At 43.0% G+C, this 20,000-nt stretch overlaps 1 protein-coding gene across 1 annotated transcript in view; it reads left to right on the forward strand.

Annotated features, from left to right (window-relative positions):
• The window catches only part of LOC138969127 (sodium-dependent proline transporter-like), a 57,188-nt gene that overhangs the window by 7,211 nt on the left and 29,977 nt on the right, over window positions 1-20,000 (forward strand). Inside the window, exons 2-5 of the mRNA XM_070341845.1 lie at window positions 1,814-1,988; window positions 2,642-2,773; window positions 7,651-7,869; window positions 19,667-19,811. Coding sequence (XP_070197946.1) covers window positions 1,829-1,988; window positions 2,642-2,773; window positions 7,651-7,869; window positions 19,667-19,811 — 656 coding nt within the window. The 5' untranslated portion in view covers window positions 1,814-1,828. The remainder of the gene's footprint in view (window positions 1-1,813; window positions 1,989-2,641; window positions 2,774-7,650; window positions 7,870-19,666; window positions 19,812-20,000) is intronic.

Raw genomic sequence — 20,000 nt, forward strand, 5'->3', positions numbered from 1 at the left:
AAGTTTCCCCCAAAAAAATGCAAGCAAGGGAAGAAAATTTAAAAGGTAACAAGACAAAAGTATCTGTTGTTGACAATGTTCGAAAACACCGATCGTGCATTTAGAAGGAACTCACACGCAGTCAGACTGATGATTTATCGCGGGAAACAAACCTAGAGCTAGAGGTTACGCGAACATGTATTTCACTTCACGTTACAAGAGGCACATATTGCTGCAGAAATCGTTAATGAGGTACACAAATCGTACAAATGAAAGCTGAACGCAGCTCCTCTGTACAGATTTTACAGATTAAAATGCACCTTCAAAAATGCGTCATGAGATGTCTGCGTAGGAACAAATTTGATCTGAGGAGAGGTCATTAACAAACTTTGTTGTCGTGTCACTTACGAAAACAATACAGCTCGATATTTTCCTCTCCACACAAAACGCAGCCCGGTTGTAGCGTTGGTTGTTGGTATGTGTCAAAGTGGAAGAGTATCTTTAAACTGATCGACAAGTTGACACAGTGTGCACAGCTGAGATAGCACCACCACGATCATGAAGCGCGGTCATCACTTGTAAATGACCTGGCGAAGGGCACACCATTGTGTTTTTGTCTGCATACCTTGATAACATTATAATCTCTTCCAGGACGAAACGAAAGGTTAGGAAAGAGGGCAGAGTTTGGTTAGTGACACTGTATCGTAAGGCACCCACTGGATCACCACAGGTGACTCTGTATTTATATACATTGACTATCTGATTTGTGACCCTCCACCACGAAATGAGTCGCATGTCACCTCGCGCGGTTCTGCGCTGGGCTTAATATAAGTCCGGGGAGTGTCCGGTAACAGTGTGAGGGTCACCTTAGTCACAGGCTCTTTTCTAAAACGGTTTTCACCACTGGATAGAGCATAAAAAACTCTTTAGGAAAATGTAAAAATATGAAAATCATGCAAAGGTGACATGCGACTCATTCCGTGGTGGAGGGTCACAATTTTAATAATTCTTAAAGGTGCACTCCTTCTCGTGTAAACAGTTCGGCTCAACGTCTCAGAGCTGGCCAGGCTTTTACATTAGATAAGACCATCCCTATCTAAGATGTGTCTGTACTTGTGTATGCTTAAATAAAAAGAAAACACACCAGTAACCAGGTTAGGTAAGTTTAAATCAATATTTCGGCATGTAACTGCCTTCTTCGGGATGGTATGGAAAGAATTTGTGTATGCGTCCGTTTTCTTTCTCATATTGGCTTTTTTTTTTTTTTTTTACAGAACACCAACTCTGGTCATCTGTCTTTCCTTATCTCATAAACAAAGGGAAGTAAGCTCTCTAAATGCCTACGACATGTGTAAGAGAGTAAATGAGAGTTATTCGGAACCATTATCCTGGCACCTGAGAGAATAACAAGCGTTGGAATGAACACGCGACTTTCATCCTCTTTTTATCGGTCTTTCCCGTTGTTTGTTTGTTTGTTTGTTTGCTTATTGCCCAGCCGACCACGAAGGGCCATATCAGGGCGTAGGTGCTGCTTTGACATTTAACGTGCGCCACACACAAGACAGAAGTCACAGCACAGGCTTCATGTCTCACCCAGTCACATTATTCTGACACCGGACCAACCAGTCCTAGCACTATCCCCATAATGCCAGACCCCAGGCGGAGCAGCCACTAGATTGCCAATTTTAAAGTATTAGGTATGACCCGGCCGGGGTTCGAACCCACGACCTCCCGATCACGTGGCGGACGCCTTACCACTAGGCCAACCATGCCGGTGTCTTTCCCGTTAACAACTAACAAATGTGCATGCATGCATCTGTTCATTTTCTATCAGGATTGTCCAGTCAACATGGGAAAGGAGGAAGGAGAGAAGGAGGATTCGGGAGGGGGAGAGATGGAGCGGTCAAGCTGGGGGAGTCAGCTGGACTTCTTCATGTCGTGTGTGGGCTACGCTGTGGGGCTGGGCAACATCTGGAGGTTCCCCTACCTCTGCTACAAGAACGGGGGAGGTCAGTGCTTTGTCTTCACCACAGGCACTCGAAACGAGGTGGGCGGGGCGTGTGTGTTTTGAATGTCACGTGGTTACAGGGTGACGGAAGCTCTTCTTTCCTACTTATACTACTAGTCTTGAGAGCACGTCATCCAACCCACAGGCCCCGCCCGCCTCTTGTCAATTGGTGTGTCCTCACATCCGTACACTGGACCCCCTTACCCCTCCCCTTTCTAACACCTCCCCAATCGCCCCTCCTCCTCCCCCTCCCCTCCTCCTGAAACCTCCCCAAATTCGAGTAAATCGTGTCTTAAAAGGAAATTACATTGACAGACGTTATGAAGTGCGAGTTTGAAAGATAAAGTATTAAAAGTGGAGCGGTCTCAAATCGGGGTGCGGGGTGTGGGGTGGGGGTGGGGGTGGGGCTGTCTTAAGATGGCGGTCATACGTGAAAGCAAAATATCATTAAAATAAAGAAAGCTTCTTAAAGTCCACTTTTGGATTTTCACCATCATTGCTTTTTTTTCCTTTCTTTTCCTTTTTTTTTAATCTTTTTTTTTTACTGAATCTGACTTTTAAAACCTTAAAGGCATTTATAGGTAGATACAGTTGAAGTTAACACTGGTTGATACAAATAAGATGACATGCATTTATATTTCATCTCATTTGCAGGGGCTTTCCTTATCCCTTACGTCATCATGCTGATCATCTGCGGACTGCCGCTGTTCTTCTTCGAGCTGAGTTTCGGTCAGTTCGCCTCCATCGGTCCCATCACCATCTGGAGGGTCAGCCCCATCTTTAGAGGTCAGTAGAAAGCAAAAGTTACGTGTCGCTGGTCAAGATCTTAGTTTTTGTGAGCTTCTTATGAAACGGTTCAAATGACTTAATTTCAGCAACCACGGCATTTGAATGAAGATTGTGAAATGCTCTTAAGGGCTTCGGGGTGGGGATGGGTGTGGGGCGGATGGGTATGGAAAGCCGTTTTACTCATAACCTGTGCACGTGCATTAAATATTTTTTCGCGCGTAAAAAATACTATTATTTTGGGCCCGAGCCTTAATTATTTATTGCACGTGTGTTAATTATGTAATGGGGGTTGGAAGTGGTGGTATTAGAATTCCATTTATTGGCTACATATCTCGTGCAGTGCATTCATTTGAGTATCGGAATTTTGCGAAAATGCACAGAAGTACACAGGTTAAAGCTACTCTTACACTGTGCCGAATTGCCCTTGCGAATAGCATTTTCCAATAATTCACAATCATCGGGACATGGTCGCAAGACTTTCGTAAATGTTCTTAACTATTCCTTACAATTCGTCTCTTGTTTTGAACATAGCAACTTGCTCCTAATATTCGCAAGGAAGTCATTCGCGCATATTGCTATTTTTTTTCGCAACGTACTCGTTAGTACTCGCAAGACATTTGTAATCATCGCAATGTATTCGTGGCGCTAGCAAGCCATTCGCAACCATTCGTTATGCCTGTCTTTACATTGTGCCGAATATCCTTGCGAATATGAACATGTTGTATTCGGCAAAAAATAGACACATGGACATGAATAATATAGAAAAATTGGAAGCCTTACCAATCCTTGCGAATGTCTTACAAATGGTTGCGAGTGCTTGCGAATGTGTTCCGATCATTGAGAATACATACGCATCAAAATCGCCGTTTAGTTGCAAGACGTTTGCAAGATATTCTTACTGTTTTTAAAACATTCGCAAGCAATTGCAGTCACTCGCAAGCATTCGTAAGGCTTTCGCAACATTCTTATGAATTGGGAAGAAATGGTCAAAACATTCCTGAGAAATTCGTAATGAATTCGCAACCATTCGCAAGATGTTGGCAAAATGTGCACGAATAAAATCCTTACGAATGCTTGCGAGCGCTACGCATACCTTTACGATGATTACGAATGGTTTGCGAATATACTTATGAGTACGTTGTGAAACATTCAGAATATGACTTCCTTGCGAATGTTAGGAGCATGTTGTTAATGTTCGCAAACAGAGACGAATGGTGGCGAATGGTTAAGAACATTTACGAATGTCTTGCGACCATGTCCCGATCATTACGAGTTATTGGCGAATTCTATTCGCAAGGGCAATTCGCCAGAGTGTAAGAGCAACATTACGAACAATGCGAATTACATACTCGTTTTTATTCGTAAAATGTTTGCAAGCACTCGCAGCACTCTCAAGACCACTCGCAACGTTCGTAATAGATCCGTATATGGATTTGTATACAATCGCAATGATCGGTAGACATTCGCAAGCAGTCGCAACCATTCGTATGACATTCGCAAGGATTCGTAAGCCTTCGATTTTTCTCTGTTTTTTCCTGTCCATTCGTCTCTTTTTTGGCCGAATACAACATTTTCATATTCGTAGGGATATTCGGCACAGTGTAAGACAGGCTTAAAGCACCGAATCAATATCGCAATGCTATAGGTATTGGCTTCAGTCAATATTAACAGCTATTGTGTTTTCAGCGTAGCAATAGGGTCCGATATTTAGACGAGACAAGTATAATGCCGACGAGTCGAAGACGAGTCGTCGCATTATACTTGTTCGAGTATATCGTACCCTATTGCTACGCTAAAAATACAATAGCGATTATATAGCTGTTCTGACCTTGATTTGTTGTTCCAAACTTACATAATGGGGTCCTGATTTGGCCTATTATGGTCCGCTGGACCCGAAAAGCAATAGTTAACTAACTAACTAACTTACATAATGACAGTTTTTGCGTCGATGCGTTGATCTCAGGTTTTTAATAGCAGACGCAGTTTTTTATGCGCATTAGTTTTGCGCAGGCGCCACACTGACTTTGGAAAACAACTTGATTTGACAACACAGCTGTAAAACAGCTTTTTATTAGTTCATTCGTATACAACAAAAAGAAGTTTGAGTTTTTTAAATTTTGAACAAGACTACTTATGAAGAAGACCAAAACACAACAACGGAAAACTAGAAACAACTGAAGAACTAGGATGCAACAAGGGGAGGAGAAGAGAACAGCTAATCCGTACAACGCGAGCAGACGGCAGCGAAGTTTTCAGTTTGGGTGAATGGCATTTATACTTGTCTCGTCATGAAGCGAATTTTTCAACCTTAGTTATAAACGACTACATGAATGTTAGTGCCGTGGGTTGTACATCAATACTTCAGAGGGGAAGTGGGGTATTTAGTGTGGAGTTACGAGATAAGAAAAGCCGAATTCGAAAGTTTGTGTCAGTCAGCAACTGAGCTCACACAGGCACACAAAAACGGCTGTTCCGTTTTACTCCCCTGTTTGTACTACATCTTTCGACTTTGGGCATTTTGTGGTGTTTAGGGACAGAAAATGATTGGTTTAGTCCTGTTTCATCGGGAAGTTAGCGGAAAAGGGTATGCTATCGACATTTGTAAAGCTGAAAAACATTCCCGAGAAGAATTTCAAGTTGTCAGTGTATGCTGTTGTCGATTGAAACATCGTGTGGTACAGATGGGTAAACCGGAACCATGCGTCTTTGTTATTTGTTTGTTTGTTTGCTTAACGCCCAGCCGACCACGAAGGGCCATACCAGGGCGGTGCTGCTTTGACATATAACGTGCGCCACACACAAGACAGAAGTCGCAGCACAGGCTTCATGTCTCACCCAGTCACATTATTCTGACACCGGACCAACCAGTCCTATCACTAACCCCATAATGCCAGACGCCAGGCGGAGCAGCCACTAGATTGCCAATTTTAAAGTCTTAGGTATGACCCGGCCGGGGTTCGAACCCACGACCTCCCGATCACGGGGCGGACGCCTTACCACTAGGCCAACCGTGCCGGTGTCTTTGTTATTGCCAATATGCTTTTGGATATTGGCAAAAATGGCCGACTTCCGTAGCATTATGCTTTGATGATCGGAAAAGGGATAAAAGAGACCATCCAATCACAGCCCCCAAATTCCCCCACGTGTCCATCAGAATAGCTATATCCCCGCATAATTATTGTAATAATGACCCTGCAATGTTAAAACACTGTCGTCCGATCTTCATACAAAATGATAAAAGTAGCTTATTTATATTCTGATATTTTAGACGTGTAGAAGTACATCATGGTGTATCTATTTCGTTATATCAGAAAGTATAGGCTTCGGTATGATGCCTGTTGGTGTGTCTGTTGAACTGACGATCAATCTCTGTTCTATTTCAACAGGCATAGGCGTCGGCGTGGTGCTGATTTCTCTGCTGGTGTACTGTCTGTTAAAGGTATTTGCTTCGGTATGATGCCAGGTGTTGTGTCTGTTCAGTTGAAGATCAATCTGTGTTCTGTTTCAACAGGTATCGGCTTCGGCATGGTTCTGATTTCTCTGGTGGTGAGTCTGTCGTCCGTTCCATAGTATACCAGAAGGTTCAGGCTTCAGTATGATTCCTGGTGGTGTGTCTGTTCCATTGTACCTTCATCGCTCTGTGTTCTATATCAACAGGCATGGGCTTCGGCATGGTGCTGATTTGTCTAGAGGTGTGTCTGTTCCATAGCATACCAGAAGGTATAGGCTTCGGTATGATGTCTATAGTGGTGTGTCTGTTCAATTGAAGATCAATCTGTGTTCTGTTTTAACAGGTATAGGCTTCGGCATGGTGCTGATTTGTCTAGATGTGTGTCTGTTCCATAGTATACCAGAAGGTATAGGCTTCGGTATGATGCCTATAGTGGTGTGTCTGTTCCATAGCATACCAGAAGGTATAGGCTTCGGTATGATGCCTATAGTGGTGTGTCTGTTCCATAGCATACCAGAAGGTATAGGCTTCGGTATGATGCCTATAGTGGTGTGTCTGTTTAATTGAAGATCAATCTGTGTTATGTTTCAACAGGTATAGGCTTCGGCATGGTGCTGATTTCCCTGCTGGTGTGTCTGTTCCATAGGATACCAGAAGGTATAGGCTTCGATATGATGCCTAGTGGTGTGTCTGTTTAATTGAAGATCAGTCTGTGTTATGTTTCAACAGGTATAGGCTTCGGCATGGTGCTGATTTCCCTGCTGGTGTGTCTGTTCCATAGTATACCAGAAGGTATAGGCTTCGGTATGGTGCCTATAGTGGTGTGTCTGTTTAATTGAAGATCAATCTGTGTTATGTTTCAACAGGTATAGGCTTCGGCATGGTGCTGATTTCCCTGCTGGTGTGTCTGTTCCATAGTATACCAGAAGGTATAGGCTTCGGTATGGTGCCTATCTAGTGGTGTGTCTGTTCAATTGAAGATCAATCTGTGTTATTTTTTAACAGGTATCGGCTTCGGCATGGTTCTGATTTCTCTGGTGGTGTGTCTGTCGTCTGTTCCATAGTATACCAGAAGGTATAGGCTTCTGTATGATTCCTGGTGGTGTGTCTGTTCCATTGTACCTTCATCGCTCTGTGTTCTATTTCAACAGGCATGGGCTTCGGCATGGTGCTGATTTCCCTGCTGGTGTGTCTGTTCCATAGCATACCAGAAGGTATAGGCTTCGGTATGATGCCTATAGTGGTGTGTCTGTTCAATTAAAGATCAATCTGTGTTCTGTTTTAACAGGTATAGGCTCCGGCATGGTGCTGATTTCCCTGCTGGTGTGTCTGTTCCATAGGATACCAGAAGGTATAGGCTTCGGTATGGTGCCTAGTGGTGTGTCTGTTCAATTGAAGATCAATCTGTGTTATGTTTCAACAGGTATAGGCTTCGGCATGGTGCTGATTTCTCTGGTGGTGTGTTTGTACTACAACGTGATCATCACGTACGGCCTGTACTACATGCTCATCTCCCTCACCAGTTTGGATGACCCCTTGCCCTGGTCAACGTGCGACAACACCTGGAACACGGAGTACTGTATCACGGGCAAACCGGCGCTGTCCAACCTGACTGACTCGGAGAAGGTTAATACAACGCTGGGTAAGGTGATATCGCACTCATGATAGTGTATTATTATATTGATAGGGGGAGAAGTGTGCATAGGGGTGGGGTGTTGGGGTTGGGGTGCACTGTGTGTGTGTGTGTGTGTGTGTGTGTGTGTGTGTGTGTGTGTGTGTGTGTGTGTATGCCTGCCTGCTTACTTGTCTGTCTGTCTGTCTGTCTGTTTGTCAGTCTGTCTGACAGTATGTCTGTCTGTCTGTCTGTCTGTTTGTCAGTCTGTCTGTCAGTATGTCTGCCTGTTTCTATGTCTTCTGTTCTTTTCTTTTCTTGATCTTGTTCAAACAACGGTGCCAGTTAACACAGCTCAAGGATGGCCCTAGTTCGCACCCCGTTTGTGCGACAAAGGCGAAAGCGACTACGTAGCCTACTTGCAAACACTCCAAATGAAATTGAGTGCCTTGTAACTAAAGTTGGATTATTCGAAAGCCGCTAACTATTAATATAGCCTGATTGGGGACTGATACTGTAGGTCACGGCACAGATATTCCACATAGTGCATAAGCGAGGGCGCATGCGTGTGTGTGTGTGTGTGTGTGTGTGTGTGTGTGTGTGTGTTTGTGTGTATGTGTGTTTGTGCGCGTGCGTGCGTGCGTGAGTGAGTGCGTGCGTCTGTGCGTGCGTGTATGCGTGCGTGAGTACTTGCGTGCGCGCGATTCTACCTATCTGCCTGTGCATCTGTCTGTCTGTCTGTCTGTCTGTATGTATCTGTGTACATACGGACATCTGTGCGTGTAGCTGTGCGTAGTCTACGTCTGTTCGTGTTTGTTCGGTTCTATAACACACATGAAAACACTCCACTTGAAAATTAATTGGAGGCCAAGTAACATAGCGTTCACCTTCTCATTTCAAGTTCACGGCACAGATATCCATAACAAGGCATTGCACAAAATAGACTGCAGGACTGTGACAGACACAGAGTGTTGTGTGTGTATGTGCGTGTGTGTGTGGGGAGAGGGGGGAGGGTGGTTGGGGGGTGGTTGAGGGGAAGTGTGTGTGTGTGTGTATGTGGGTGTGTATGTGTGTGTGTGTGTAAGTGTGTGTGTGTGTGTGTGTGTGTGTGTGTGTGTGTGTCTGTGTTTCTGATGGTCTTGGGGGCAGGACCTTGAAGTGGTGTGCAGCACAGTTGTCTGTAGTTTTCAGTCAGCTTTTCACTTGGTCACTCAGGGACTGTATTGTTCCTGATGTGTGGAAAAAGTCAACCATCTGTCCCGTTCCTAAAAACACTAGAAACAAACAGCTCAATGACTATCGTCCAGTTGCCCTCACTTCGGTAGTAATGAAATGTTTTGAACGCATCCTTCTGCCTCGTCTTCTCAACTGCACACAACCTTTCATGGACCCTTTTCAGTTTGCCTACAAGAAAAACAGAGGTACAGATGACGCCACACTCACACTTCTGCAACAAGCATATAGTCACTTAGAACAAGAGGCGAAGCCTTCAAGGCTCACGTAAGAAATCGACAAACAGTAACACAAACTCAATCACTCCGTCACACATACACACACACACACACACACACACACACACACACACACACACACACACACACACACACACACACACACACACACACACACACACACAGTAAGCATCTAGCACACCGGTGACACTGTGACGGTTCCCCTACGCTTTGTGTCCGGTGCCCTGACCCTTTGTGTTCGGTTCCCACTCGGTTCCCACACGCCAAAATTCGCGGACAAAACATCCATTTATGGTAGTATTAGGCAATGTTGCTCTCTGAGAATGGTCTTGTTAGATCTGTGAGTGTTTACACTACATGCCTAGGTGCTGTTGGATTGAAGGTTTTTGATATTTTAGCCGTTATTAGGTAGAATGCCTTCCACTTTACTGCAAAACTGCATAATTCGTAGCATCGGCAAGAAATATCCTACCAAAAAATGCCTGCTTGGAACTGTCGTTGGTCCAGCAAAAAGTTCAACATGTCTGTAGCAGACAGCCCAAGTTTCAAGATTGTAGGGCCATCCAAACAGCCGTAATAATAAAAACAACAAAAGTAGTCAGTGAAATTGGCTGTGTTCGGTCCCCACACACTTTTGTGACGTAGGCGTGACGGTTCCCATAATTCATTGTGTCGGTCCCCACTTTCTGTGTCGGACCCCACTTTCGACCTAATTCTCTGTGACGGACCCCACAACCAGCCTATTTTGTGTCGGTCCCCACACCTTCTTGGATTTATGACTTGCCGGTTACTTGTATCATTGTATTCATTGAATCTAATTGTCTCGGAGTTATTTTTCAGCAAAAACCGGCAAGGCAGCACCTTTTGTGATACCAAGTAAGTCAGATGACATCAGTATGTGTGTGTGTGTGTGTGTGAGAGAGAGAGAGAGAGAGAGAGAGAGAGAGAGAGAGAGAGAGAGAGAGAGAGAGAGAGAGAGAGAGAGAGAGAGAGAGAGAGAGAGAGAGAGATTGACACCTTTCCAGATCACTCCGGTTATGCGACACTACCGCGAGCGTCACTACCGCGTGTCACACTACGGCGAGTACGACACTACCGCGTGTAACACTACCGCGTGTCACACTACCACGAGTACGACACTACCGCGAGTATAACACTGCCGCGTGTCACACTACCGCGCGTACCACAACCGCGAGTACCATAACCGTAGAGAGAACGCATGCAAACTTACTTCTTGTGAGTTTGTGTTCTAACGGCTTTGATTGGAAGCAACCCATTCTATATGTATTCTGATAGTGTGTTCTGATCGTTTTGAGTTCTTGGTTAGCATGACAAACATTGAATTAGTGTTCAGAGAACAGACCAGGCCTTTTTGACTCACATGCGAAGCAAAAGTGAGTCTATGTACTCACCCGAGTCGTCCGTCCGTCCGTCCGTCCGTCCGGACGTCCGGACGTCCGTCCGTCCGTCCGGAAAACTTTAACGTTGGATATTTCTTGGACACTATTCAGTCTATCAGTACCAAATTTGGCAAGATGGTGTATGATGACAAGGCCCCAAAAAACATACATAGCATCTTGACCTTGCTTCAAGGTCAAGGTCGCAGGGGCCATAAATGTTGCCTAAAAAACAGCTATTTTTCATATTTTTCCCATTTTCTCTGAAGTTTTTGAGATTCAATACCTCACCTATATATGATATATAGGGCAAAGTAAGCCCCATCTTTTGATACCAGTTTGGTTTACCTTGCTTCAAGGTCAAGGTCACAGGAGCTCTTCAAAGTTGGATTGTATACATATTTTGAAGTGACCTTGACCCTGAACTATGGAAGATAACTGTTTCAAACTTAAAAATTATGTGGGGCACATGTTATGCTTTCATCATGAGACACATTCGGTCACATATGATCAAGGTCAAGGTCACTTTGACCCTTATGAAATGTGACCAAAATAAGGTAGTGAACCACTAAAAGTGACCATATCTCATGGTAGAAAGAGCCAATAAGCACCATTGTACTTCCTATGTCTTGAATTAACAGCTTTGTGTTGCATGACCTTGGATGACCTTGACCTTGGGTCAAGGTCACATGTATTTTGGTAGGAAAAATGTGTAAAGCATGTGAGTCGTATGGGCTTTGCCCTTCTTGTTGTTTTATATTTCAAGGAAACATTTCAACCTTTGCCTTCAGCCATGGAAGTCATAAAATGACACGCGGTAATGTTATACTCGCGGTAGTGTGACACGCGGTAGTGTTATACTCGCGGTAGTGTCGTACTCGCGGTAGTGTCGTACTCGCGGTAAGTTCTGTTTCCGTACCCGCGACAGCGGCAGCGACAAAAGAAAACGCGCGCAAACGCGTGACGTGTTTCCGTACTTGCGTTTTAAACATGCGGTAAAATCTGTAAACTCCCGCGTTGCCGCGCGACAACGCGAAAAAATCGCTCCAGGACCCTTTCAAAAAAATCGCGTCGCTTGCCGCTTGTCGCGCCGCTAACGCGTCGCGCGTGTGGAAACACTCCTGGTCATTTTCTATGTGCTTGATTTTCGTCGCACCGCTGGAAAAACGCTATCGCGGGTACGGAAACACAACTTTAGTGTGAGACGCGGTAGTGGTACTCGCGGTAGTGACGCTCGCGGTAGTGACCAGCACCCGATCACTCCACATAAACGCTGGTTCTGGTTGCATTGTGCCGCTGACATACAGCTAATAGGATTTTTACACCCCCTATGGGTGTGTATAGGTTTCACTCGATGTGTTTGTGTTCGCAAGTAGATCTCAAGAATGAACGGACCGATCGTCACCAAACTTGGTGAACAGGTTCTATACATTCCTGAGACGGTCCTTACAAAAATTGGGACCAGTCAAACACACGGTTAGGGAGTTATTGGTGGATTAAAATTATACAAGGCCTGGTATAGACGGACACCCCCGTTGGTCAAAGGGAAATAACCATTCTCACTGCCACCAACTGAGAAGGTTATTTCCCTTTGACGGGGGTGTAGTTCCTATCGGAGGAATTTCTTGTTTTAATCCTTTTGTGGTATTGCTGATGATGCTGAACATGTATTTTACTAGTTTACCAATATGTATCTTTGACCCTGATAGCCTACGAAAACGGAGCAATCATGGCCCAACATTGGCCCAATGCTGAATTTATTGGCGCGGTGTTGAGCCTTAGTCGGGCCGTTGTCGTAGGCTGTCAGGGTTTATGTAGCCTTGTTCCATTGTATTCTGACTGTCATAAAGTAATTAATTTTAAGAGAAAGCAGTCATGAACACAAGGAGCTGGGAAAAGTTGCCTCTTACAACAAGCGTGGATAAAGACACATACTTGACACAGGCAAGTACTCTTTTTTTTTTCCAATCACCACTAGAAGTCCCTGGGCAGCATTTTGCTCTGAAAACTGAATCTCACATACGACAGGTGGATCTTTTATTTTAAAAATGTGCCAAATTGCATATCTCCAAGGCCTTAAGACTAAGAGTAGATATTGGGAAGGCCAGTTCAAGAAGGTGTGGGTGGATCAACACATAATTTGCTGGTATACTGGGAACCGTCCCAGAGATAAATAATGTTATATATTATTTGTGGCATAAACTAATAAAGTTAGTCTCTCTCTCTCTCTCTCTCTCTCTCTCTCTCTCTCTCTCTCTCTCTCTCTCTCTCTCTCTCTCTCTCTCTCTCTCTCTCACACACACATACACACACATACTGATGTCATCTGACTTACTTGGTATCACAAAAGGTGCTGCCTTGCCGGTTTTTGCTGAAAAATAACTCCGAGACAATTAGATTCAATGAATACAATGATACAAGTAACCGGCAAGTCATAAATCCAAGAAGGTGTGGGGACCGACACAAAATAGGCTGGTTGTGGGGTCCGTCACAGAGAATTAGGTCGAAAGTGGGGTCCGACACAGAAAGTGGGGACCGACACAATGAATTATGGGAACCGTCACGCCTACGTCACAAAAGTGTGTGGGGACCGAACACAGCCAATTTCACTGACTACTTTTGTTGTTTTTATTATTACGGCTGTTTGGATGGCCCTACAATCTTGAAACTTGGGCTGTCTGCTACAGACATGTTGAACTTTTTGCTGGACCAACGACAGTTCCAAGCAGGCATTTTTTGGTAGGATATTTCTTGCCGATGCTACGAATTATGCAGTTTTGCAGTAAAGTGGAAGGCATTCTACCTAATAACGGCTAAAATATCAAAAACCTTCAATCCAACAGCACCTAGGCATGTAGTGTAAACACTCACAGATCTAACAAGACCATTCTCAGAGAGCAACATTGCCTAATACTACCATAAATGGATGTTTTGTCCGCGAATTTTGGCGTGTGGGAACCGAGTGGGAACCGAACACAAAGGGTCAGGGCACCGGACACAAAGCGTAGGGGAACCGTCACAGTGTCACCGGTGTGATCTAGGTGAAACTGTGCAAGAAAGCGAGACACTAGATCTGCCAACTAGTCTCGGCCCGCTCACAATAACAATGACCGAGACTTTCAGTAATTCCTTCGCGTGACGTCTAACCCTCTTACGTCATAATGTGACGTCTTCAAATGTTAAAGTTTCTATCACACACGTCAGACACTTTTGACCGAGACGTAATCTTCTTATGCGAGCTTTATCCATAGACTCGGAAATGTTAAAGTTTCTTTAATATGTGAACAGCTCAGATCATGGGTAATGTTAACACCTTCACATTTAAATGCTTATTTTATAGCCATCCATTGAATTGAGAAGAAAACAAAGCATACTAAACTGCTAAGCATGAATCAAACAATAAGAAAATAAAAAGAACCAACAGCATCGTTTTTTATGTGTGGGTAGTAAACACGTTTTATTTACAAAACACGGCGGAAAATGGCGACACATTTGTTGCACAGCGTCAGGTCACTTTCTTCAACCAAGGCCAGTGCTTTCATACATGACAAAGGAAAGCAAATATATGGCCTGAATAATAAAGTTATAGTGTTCCTTTGCGTGTCTGAGTGATAAACTGTTTTAACCAACTATCTTCTGAAACGTAATTGCACTCAGCAGATTTGTCTTCCGCTCATAACTTTCGTGTCACACGGTCTTTGCGACAAACAGATCGCATTCTCGCAGAAAATCATTGACAACACAGACCAGTCATTTTTAGCATTGCATTTGGGAAGGGCTACTATTATAGTGTGTTTTAAGAAAGAAAAACATTATAGTATCGGCAGAACACGACCAAATGAGTTTTTGTGTCACAACGTTATGGGCGTGAGATTTGTTAAACTTTTTGTTCTCACACTGTTGCAAAATCATTGACAACACAGACAAGTCAGTTTTAGCATAGACATTGGGAAGGGCTACTATTATAGTGTGTTTTAGGAAAGAAAAACATTATAGTATCGGCAGAACACGACCAAATAAGTTGCGTTATGGGCGTGAGATTGTTTTTTTTCACACTGCAGATCATATCTCATAATATACTGAGTGGATCTTTATGAAATTTGATATGGATATTTTTGATTGGATTTTCTCATAGAAGGTTTTTTCCGTTTATTGATAGGACAGTTTGATGACGTCATATTTTATCGTTTGCCAAAAGGTCGAGGCAGCACTTTCACAGTTACAGTTTTTCATCAATTTGATCGAATTTCTTATCACACAATCTCAGATCTTGGCCGGATTATGGGATTGCATTTCAGCTTGGTCACTTAAAGTTTTGTTATTGAAATGTTTGTTCGAAATATGTCATTTTTTTTACATTTTTAAAAACTAATATTTGAAACAGAAAATTTATATTGGTGTATTCCCTATTGCGTCCTGTATCTAAAACTATATAGTTTTGTTGTTTTGTATTGATAATTATGCTTAAAAATGAAGAAAACCGATAAATAACCACTATCTTTATTTATGAAAAAAGACACTTAAAAGCAACTTCTATCTATTCCTTATCATTTTCTGATTCCAAATATATATAGTTTCATGGTGTTTGACGTTGAAAATATGCTCAAACTTAACAAACTCGGATCGTTGAATGGAAATTATACTTCCAAGCTCCAAAAGCACGTCATTTCAAGTGTGGAACACGCTCATGACGTCATACTGAAAGGTGATGAATTATGGCTTCACCTTGCGATGTTTCATTTCAAACATGGTAACATTTTTAAAGGGGTTTCTTTCTCAGATTTGTGTTTGCCCTCTGTCTGTCTCTCTATGTCTCCGTCTGTCTGACTGATTCAATTAAATGTGTAATTACTTAGTTTTGCAAAAGTCAAACTAAGTATGATATACCTAATTGATTCAGGTCTCTAAATTCTTATTGTAAAATTGTGAGTTTTATTCAAAACAAATTTAATTGGTGTTTTAAACTCAATAATGGGGCATGCTGTGATGAGTAGAAGAATGTGTGTTTACGAGCAGAAAAAAGCGCATCAAAGTCAAGAATCGTGTTTTTCTTTTTCTATTTTCACCTTGTAGTTTCATACAGACACTAAGCAACAGTGTAGTACCACTTCCAGTGCAATATCTTGTACTTTAATTTTGACCATCTGTGTAACACTTTATTGACCCATGATCTGAGCTGTTCACTTATACAACTCCTGTAATGCAACCGAGGGGTGGATTAAATCTAGTTGATTATTTTTAGACAAGTGAGAAATTAGAACGAACTACTTTGATTACACCCAAAAATCACACGTGGATTATTCGAAGTAAGAATAAAGAGGGCTAAAAAATAATCAACACTAGAATTTATTTTTAGAACATTTGAAACCCAGACGATTGGACCCTGTTGCGGAAGAATACGTACAACGTTGACTCAAAACTGTAACAACAATGGCTGACGTGTATGAAGTACACGCATACCTCGCCAGGTTTGTTTATGTGACTAGTCGACAGACGATGCCATTTGCTTTGTGTGTGTTTTTGTTGTTGCTTACTGTACATGACATACATTACGTGTAAAATCCAGTTCTTTAACAGGCAACAAACCTTGCAAATTTCCAGAAGCTGCAATCTGAAGCGACCTATCTCTGATTCTAGCAGACGATCTCTCCAATGTTTAACACAAAATCAGCAAACTCTCCTGTCACATAGAACGTCCATTATATAGTGCAATGTTGAAATGAAGTTACCGGTCTGAAACATTTAGTCGTTTCTTCTGAGACAATCCTTGTTCTCTTATCATCTACAGATTTACCGCAGTCTTCACCACGCGAATTCACAACAGAAGTCAGACTTTCAAACATACAATCTACGTAGGCAAGCATGATACGTCATGACGTCATATGATTCCTAGGATATTGACGTAATGCTAAACATCCGGTTATCCCGAGTTTTCTCCGTAATACATGTCCGTGGGTTTTTCAATGTTCGGTTATTTCCGTGGCTTCATGCGGAAAGGGAACCGTCGTCTGCTATCAACGACATGGACCATTCTGGTCCTTGTTGCTGACAAAAACATGATTTTAACACAGAATGTAATGTCAGAATAGCTATATAAACGCTATTGTGTTTTAATCGTAGCAATGGGGTCCGATATTTAGACGAGACAAGTATAATGCCGACGAGTCGGAGACTAAGAATAAAGTAAAAGAATAGGGACTATTTGAATGACGCGCATTTGACACTCTGAGTGATTAGGCTGAAATGAAATTGCCTACCAAATGTCGTCTGCATGACTGCATGTTCGACCCGTGTTGTTCGTTGTATAAATAGCTTAAACAATGACGACAACTCGTTGATTAAGCTCTATATCACACACACACACACACACACACACACACACGCACGCACGCACGCACAGACAGACAAAAGTTAGCATCGCATAGGCTACACTTACGTGAGCCAAAAACCTGGTTCCTTCGTCCGTATTCTATTTATAGACTTTTCATCTGCTTTCAACACAATACAACCTCACCTGCTTGTTCAAAAACTGCTTTCTTACAACGTCACTCCCAGACTCGTCCTTTGGATCACACAGTTTCTAGTGAACAGAACCCAGTCCGTCCGTTTCCATAGCGCACTTTCATCCATAGTTAGTACTTCTACTGGAGCCCCTCAGGGCACAGTATTGTCTCCAGTTCTGTTCACATTATACACTAACGATTGTCAAGGCACTGTTACGACCCCTCTTGTGAAATATTCTGACGATTCTGCCCTTGAAGACCTGTCTGACTCTGATTCTGTTTATTTTTCTGAAGTTCAAAATTTCAGCTCCTGGTGTAAAGATAACTATTTAGCCCTAAATGTGACAAAAACAAAAGAGCTAGTTATTGACTTTCGCAAAAACCCAGCTACAGTTTCAGATTTGTACATAGATGGTGTGAAAGTTGAGCGAGTGACTGAATACAAATATCTCGGTACAGTCATTGACAACAAACTAAATTTCTCCTCAAACACTAAAGCTATCCACAAGAAGTGTCAGTCAAGAATCTACTGCTTACAAAAGCTCAGAAGTCTGAACATCAACAGCCGCATCCTCCAAACATTCTATACTTCATTCATTGAATCCATTCTCACTTCTCTTTCATCTGCTGGTATGGAGGTCTGTGTGTGAAGAGTAAGAATGTGCTTGGGCGGGTGGTGAACACATGTGGTAAGATTGTGGGGGTGAGACAGGAAGGATTGACTGTGCTGTATGAACGACGTGTGGTGCGAAAGGCCCGCTGCATCATCCAGGATAGTAGTCATGTGCTCGCTCACCACTTTGAGGTCCTGCCCTCAGGACGTCGCCTCCGCACTCCCAGATTCCGCACGCTCAGAACTAAGAACAGTTTTATTCCAAAGTCAATTGGCTTTTTAAATACCTAAGTTAATTAAAACTAGTATGTGTGCCGGTGAACATATGCATTGATTTCTGTGATGAATATTTTTTATGTGCACCCTTATGCTGAGTGTGATAACCCTTGAATGACTAGTCCTGTGATAAATATTGTTCAATGACATATCTAGTCCTGTGATAATGATAGTTTTTAGCGTTAAACTTTTAGCTACAGCTGACGGCAATTAACCTATTTGGAATCATGTTACTATTCCTGTTAGTGTACATATGCGTGCGCGAGTGTAGTATGCTTCGTATGGTATTTTTATCTGTTGTCTTATTATTTGTTTTGTCTTTTAATGTGCACCACACTGAAATTTCTCTGTATGAGATAATAAAGTATTCGTATTCGTATTCGTATTGTTCTTTTCTTTTCTTGATCTTGTTCAAACAACGGTGCCAGTTAACACAGCTCAAGGATGGCCCTAGTTCGCACCCCGTTTGTGGGACAAAGACAAAAGCGACTACGTAGCCTACTTGCAAACACTCCAAATGAAATTGAGTGCCTTGTAACTAAAGTTGGATTATTCGAAAGCCGCTAACTATTAATATAGCCTGATTGGGGACTGATACTGTAGGTCACGGCACAGATATTCCACATAGTGCATAAGCGAGGACGCATGCGTGTGTGTGTGTGTGTGTGTGTGTGTGTGTGTGTGTGTGTGTGTGTGTGTATGTGTGTTTGTGCGCGTGCGTGCGTGCGTGAGTGAGTGCGTGCGTCTGTGCGTGCGTGTATGCGTGCGTGAGTACTTGCGTGCGCGCGTTTCTACCTATCTGCCTGTGCATCTGTCTGTCTGTCTGTCTGTCTGTCTGTCTGTCTGTCTGTCTGTCTGTCTGTCTGTCTGTATGTATCTGTGTACATACGGACATCTGTGCGTGTAGCTGTGCGTAGCCTACGTCTGTTCGTGTTTGTTCGGTTATATAACACACATGAAAACACTCCACTTGAAAATTAATTGGAGGCCAAGTAACATAGCGTTCACCTTCCCATTTCAAGTTCACGGCACAGATATCCATAACAAGGCATTACACAAAATAGACTGCAGGACTGTGACAGACACAGAGAGAGTGTTGTGTGTGTATGTGCGTGTGTGTGTGGGGAGAGGGGGGAGGTGGTTGGGGGGTGGTTGAGGGGAAGTGGGTGTGTGTGTGTGTGTATGTGGGTGTGTATGTGTGTGTGTGTGTGTAAGTGTGTGTGTGTGTGTGTGTGTGTGTGTGTTTGTGTCTGTGTGTGTGTTTGTGTCTGTGTGTCTGTGTCTGTGTGTGCGTGTGCGGTTTGAAGCTTTACTCTTTTTTTTCAATTCATTTTATAATATTTTAGTTTAGATATCTGTGTAGCTGTTATTTACTATTACTGTTCCCCCTCCCCCCTCTGATCTTTGTCTCTGTACTTGTCTTGCCTCTCCTCCATTTCCCTGTTTTGATCCATTCTCATGTAACCATGACTTTAACATAAAGTTTAATCAATTACTGACGTTTCTGACGTGTTTATATTTATGCAGGAGAATCTTGCATTGCGCATTGTTGTTTCTTTTTGCCAGACTATTTCAACAAGACATGCGTCAACGATTGGTTGGATACCACAGGGATGAACATGACGTCACTGACTTACAATATGACGCAGTCCAACTTGAGTGACTGTGATCTCTCCAGCCTCTACAAACTACCAAGTGACGAATACTTCACGTAAGTCACGAAAAAATGTATTGTATACACACCTCCGAGTCCTGGATAACTTGGATATTTTCCCCAGGAACGATTTTCGGGCAAACCTGTGCCTCTGACGTAGTGATATCCGAAAATGGACACACACACACACCCACACACACACACACACACACACACACACACACACACACACACGCACACACACAC

Source organism: Littorina saxatilis, linkage group LG6 (genome assembly GCF_037325665.1).
Source record: "Littorina saxatilis isolate snail1 linkage group LG6, US_GU_Lsax_2.0, whole genome shotgun sequence".
NCBI classification, from domain to species: Eukaryota; Metazoa; Mollusca; class Gastropoda; order Littorinimorpha; family Littorinidae; genus Littorina; species Littorina saxatilis.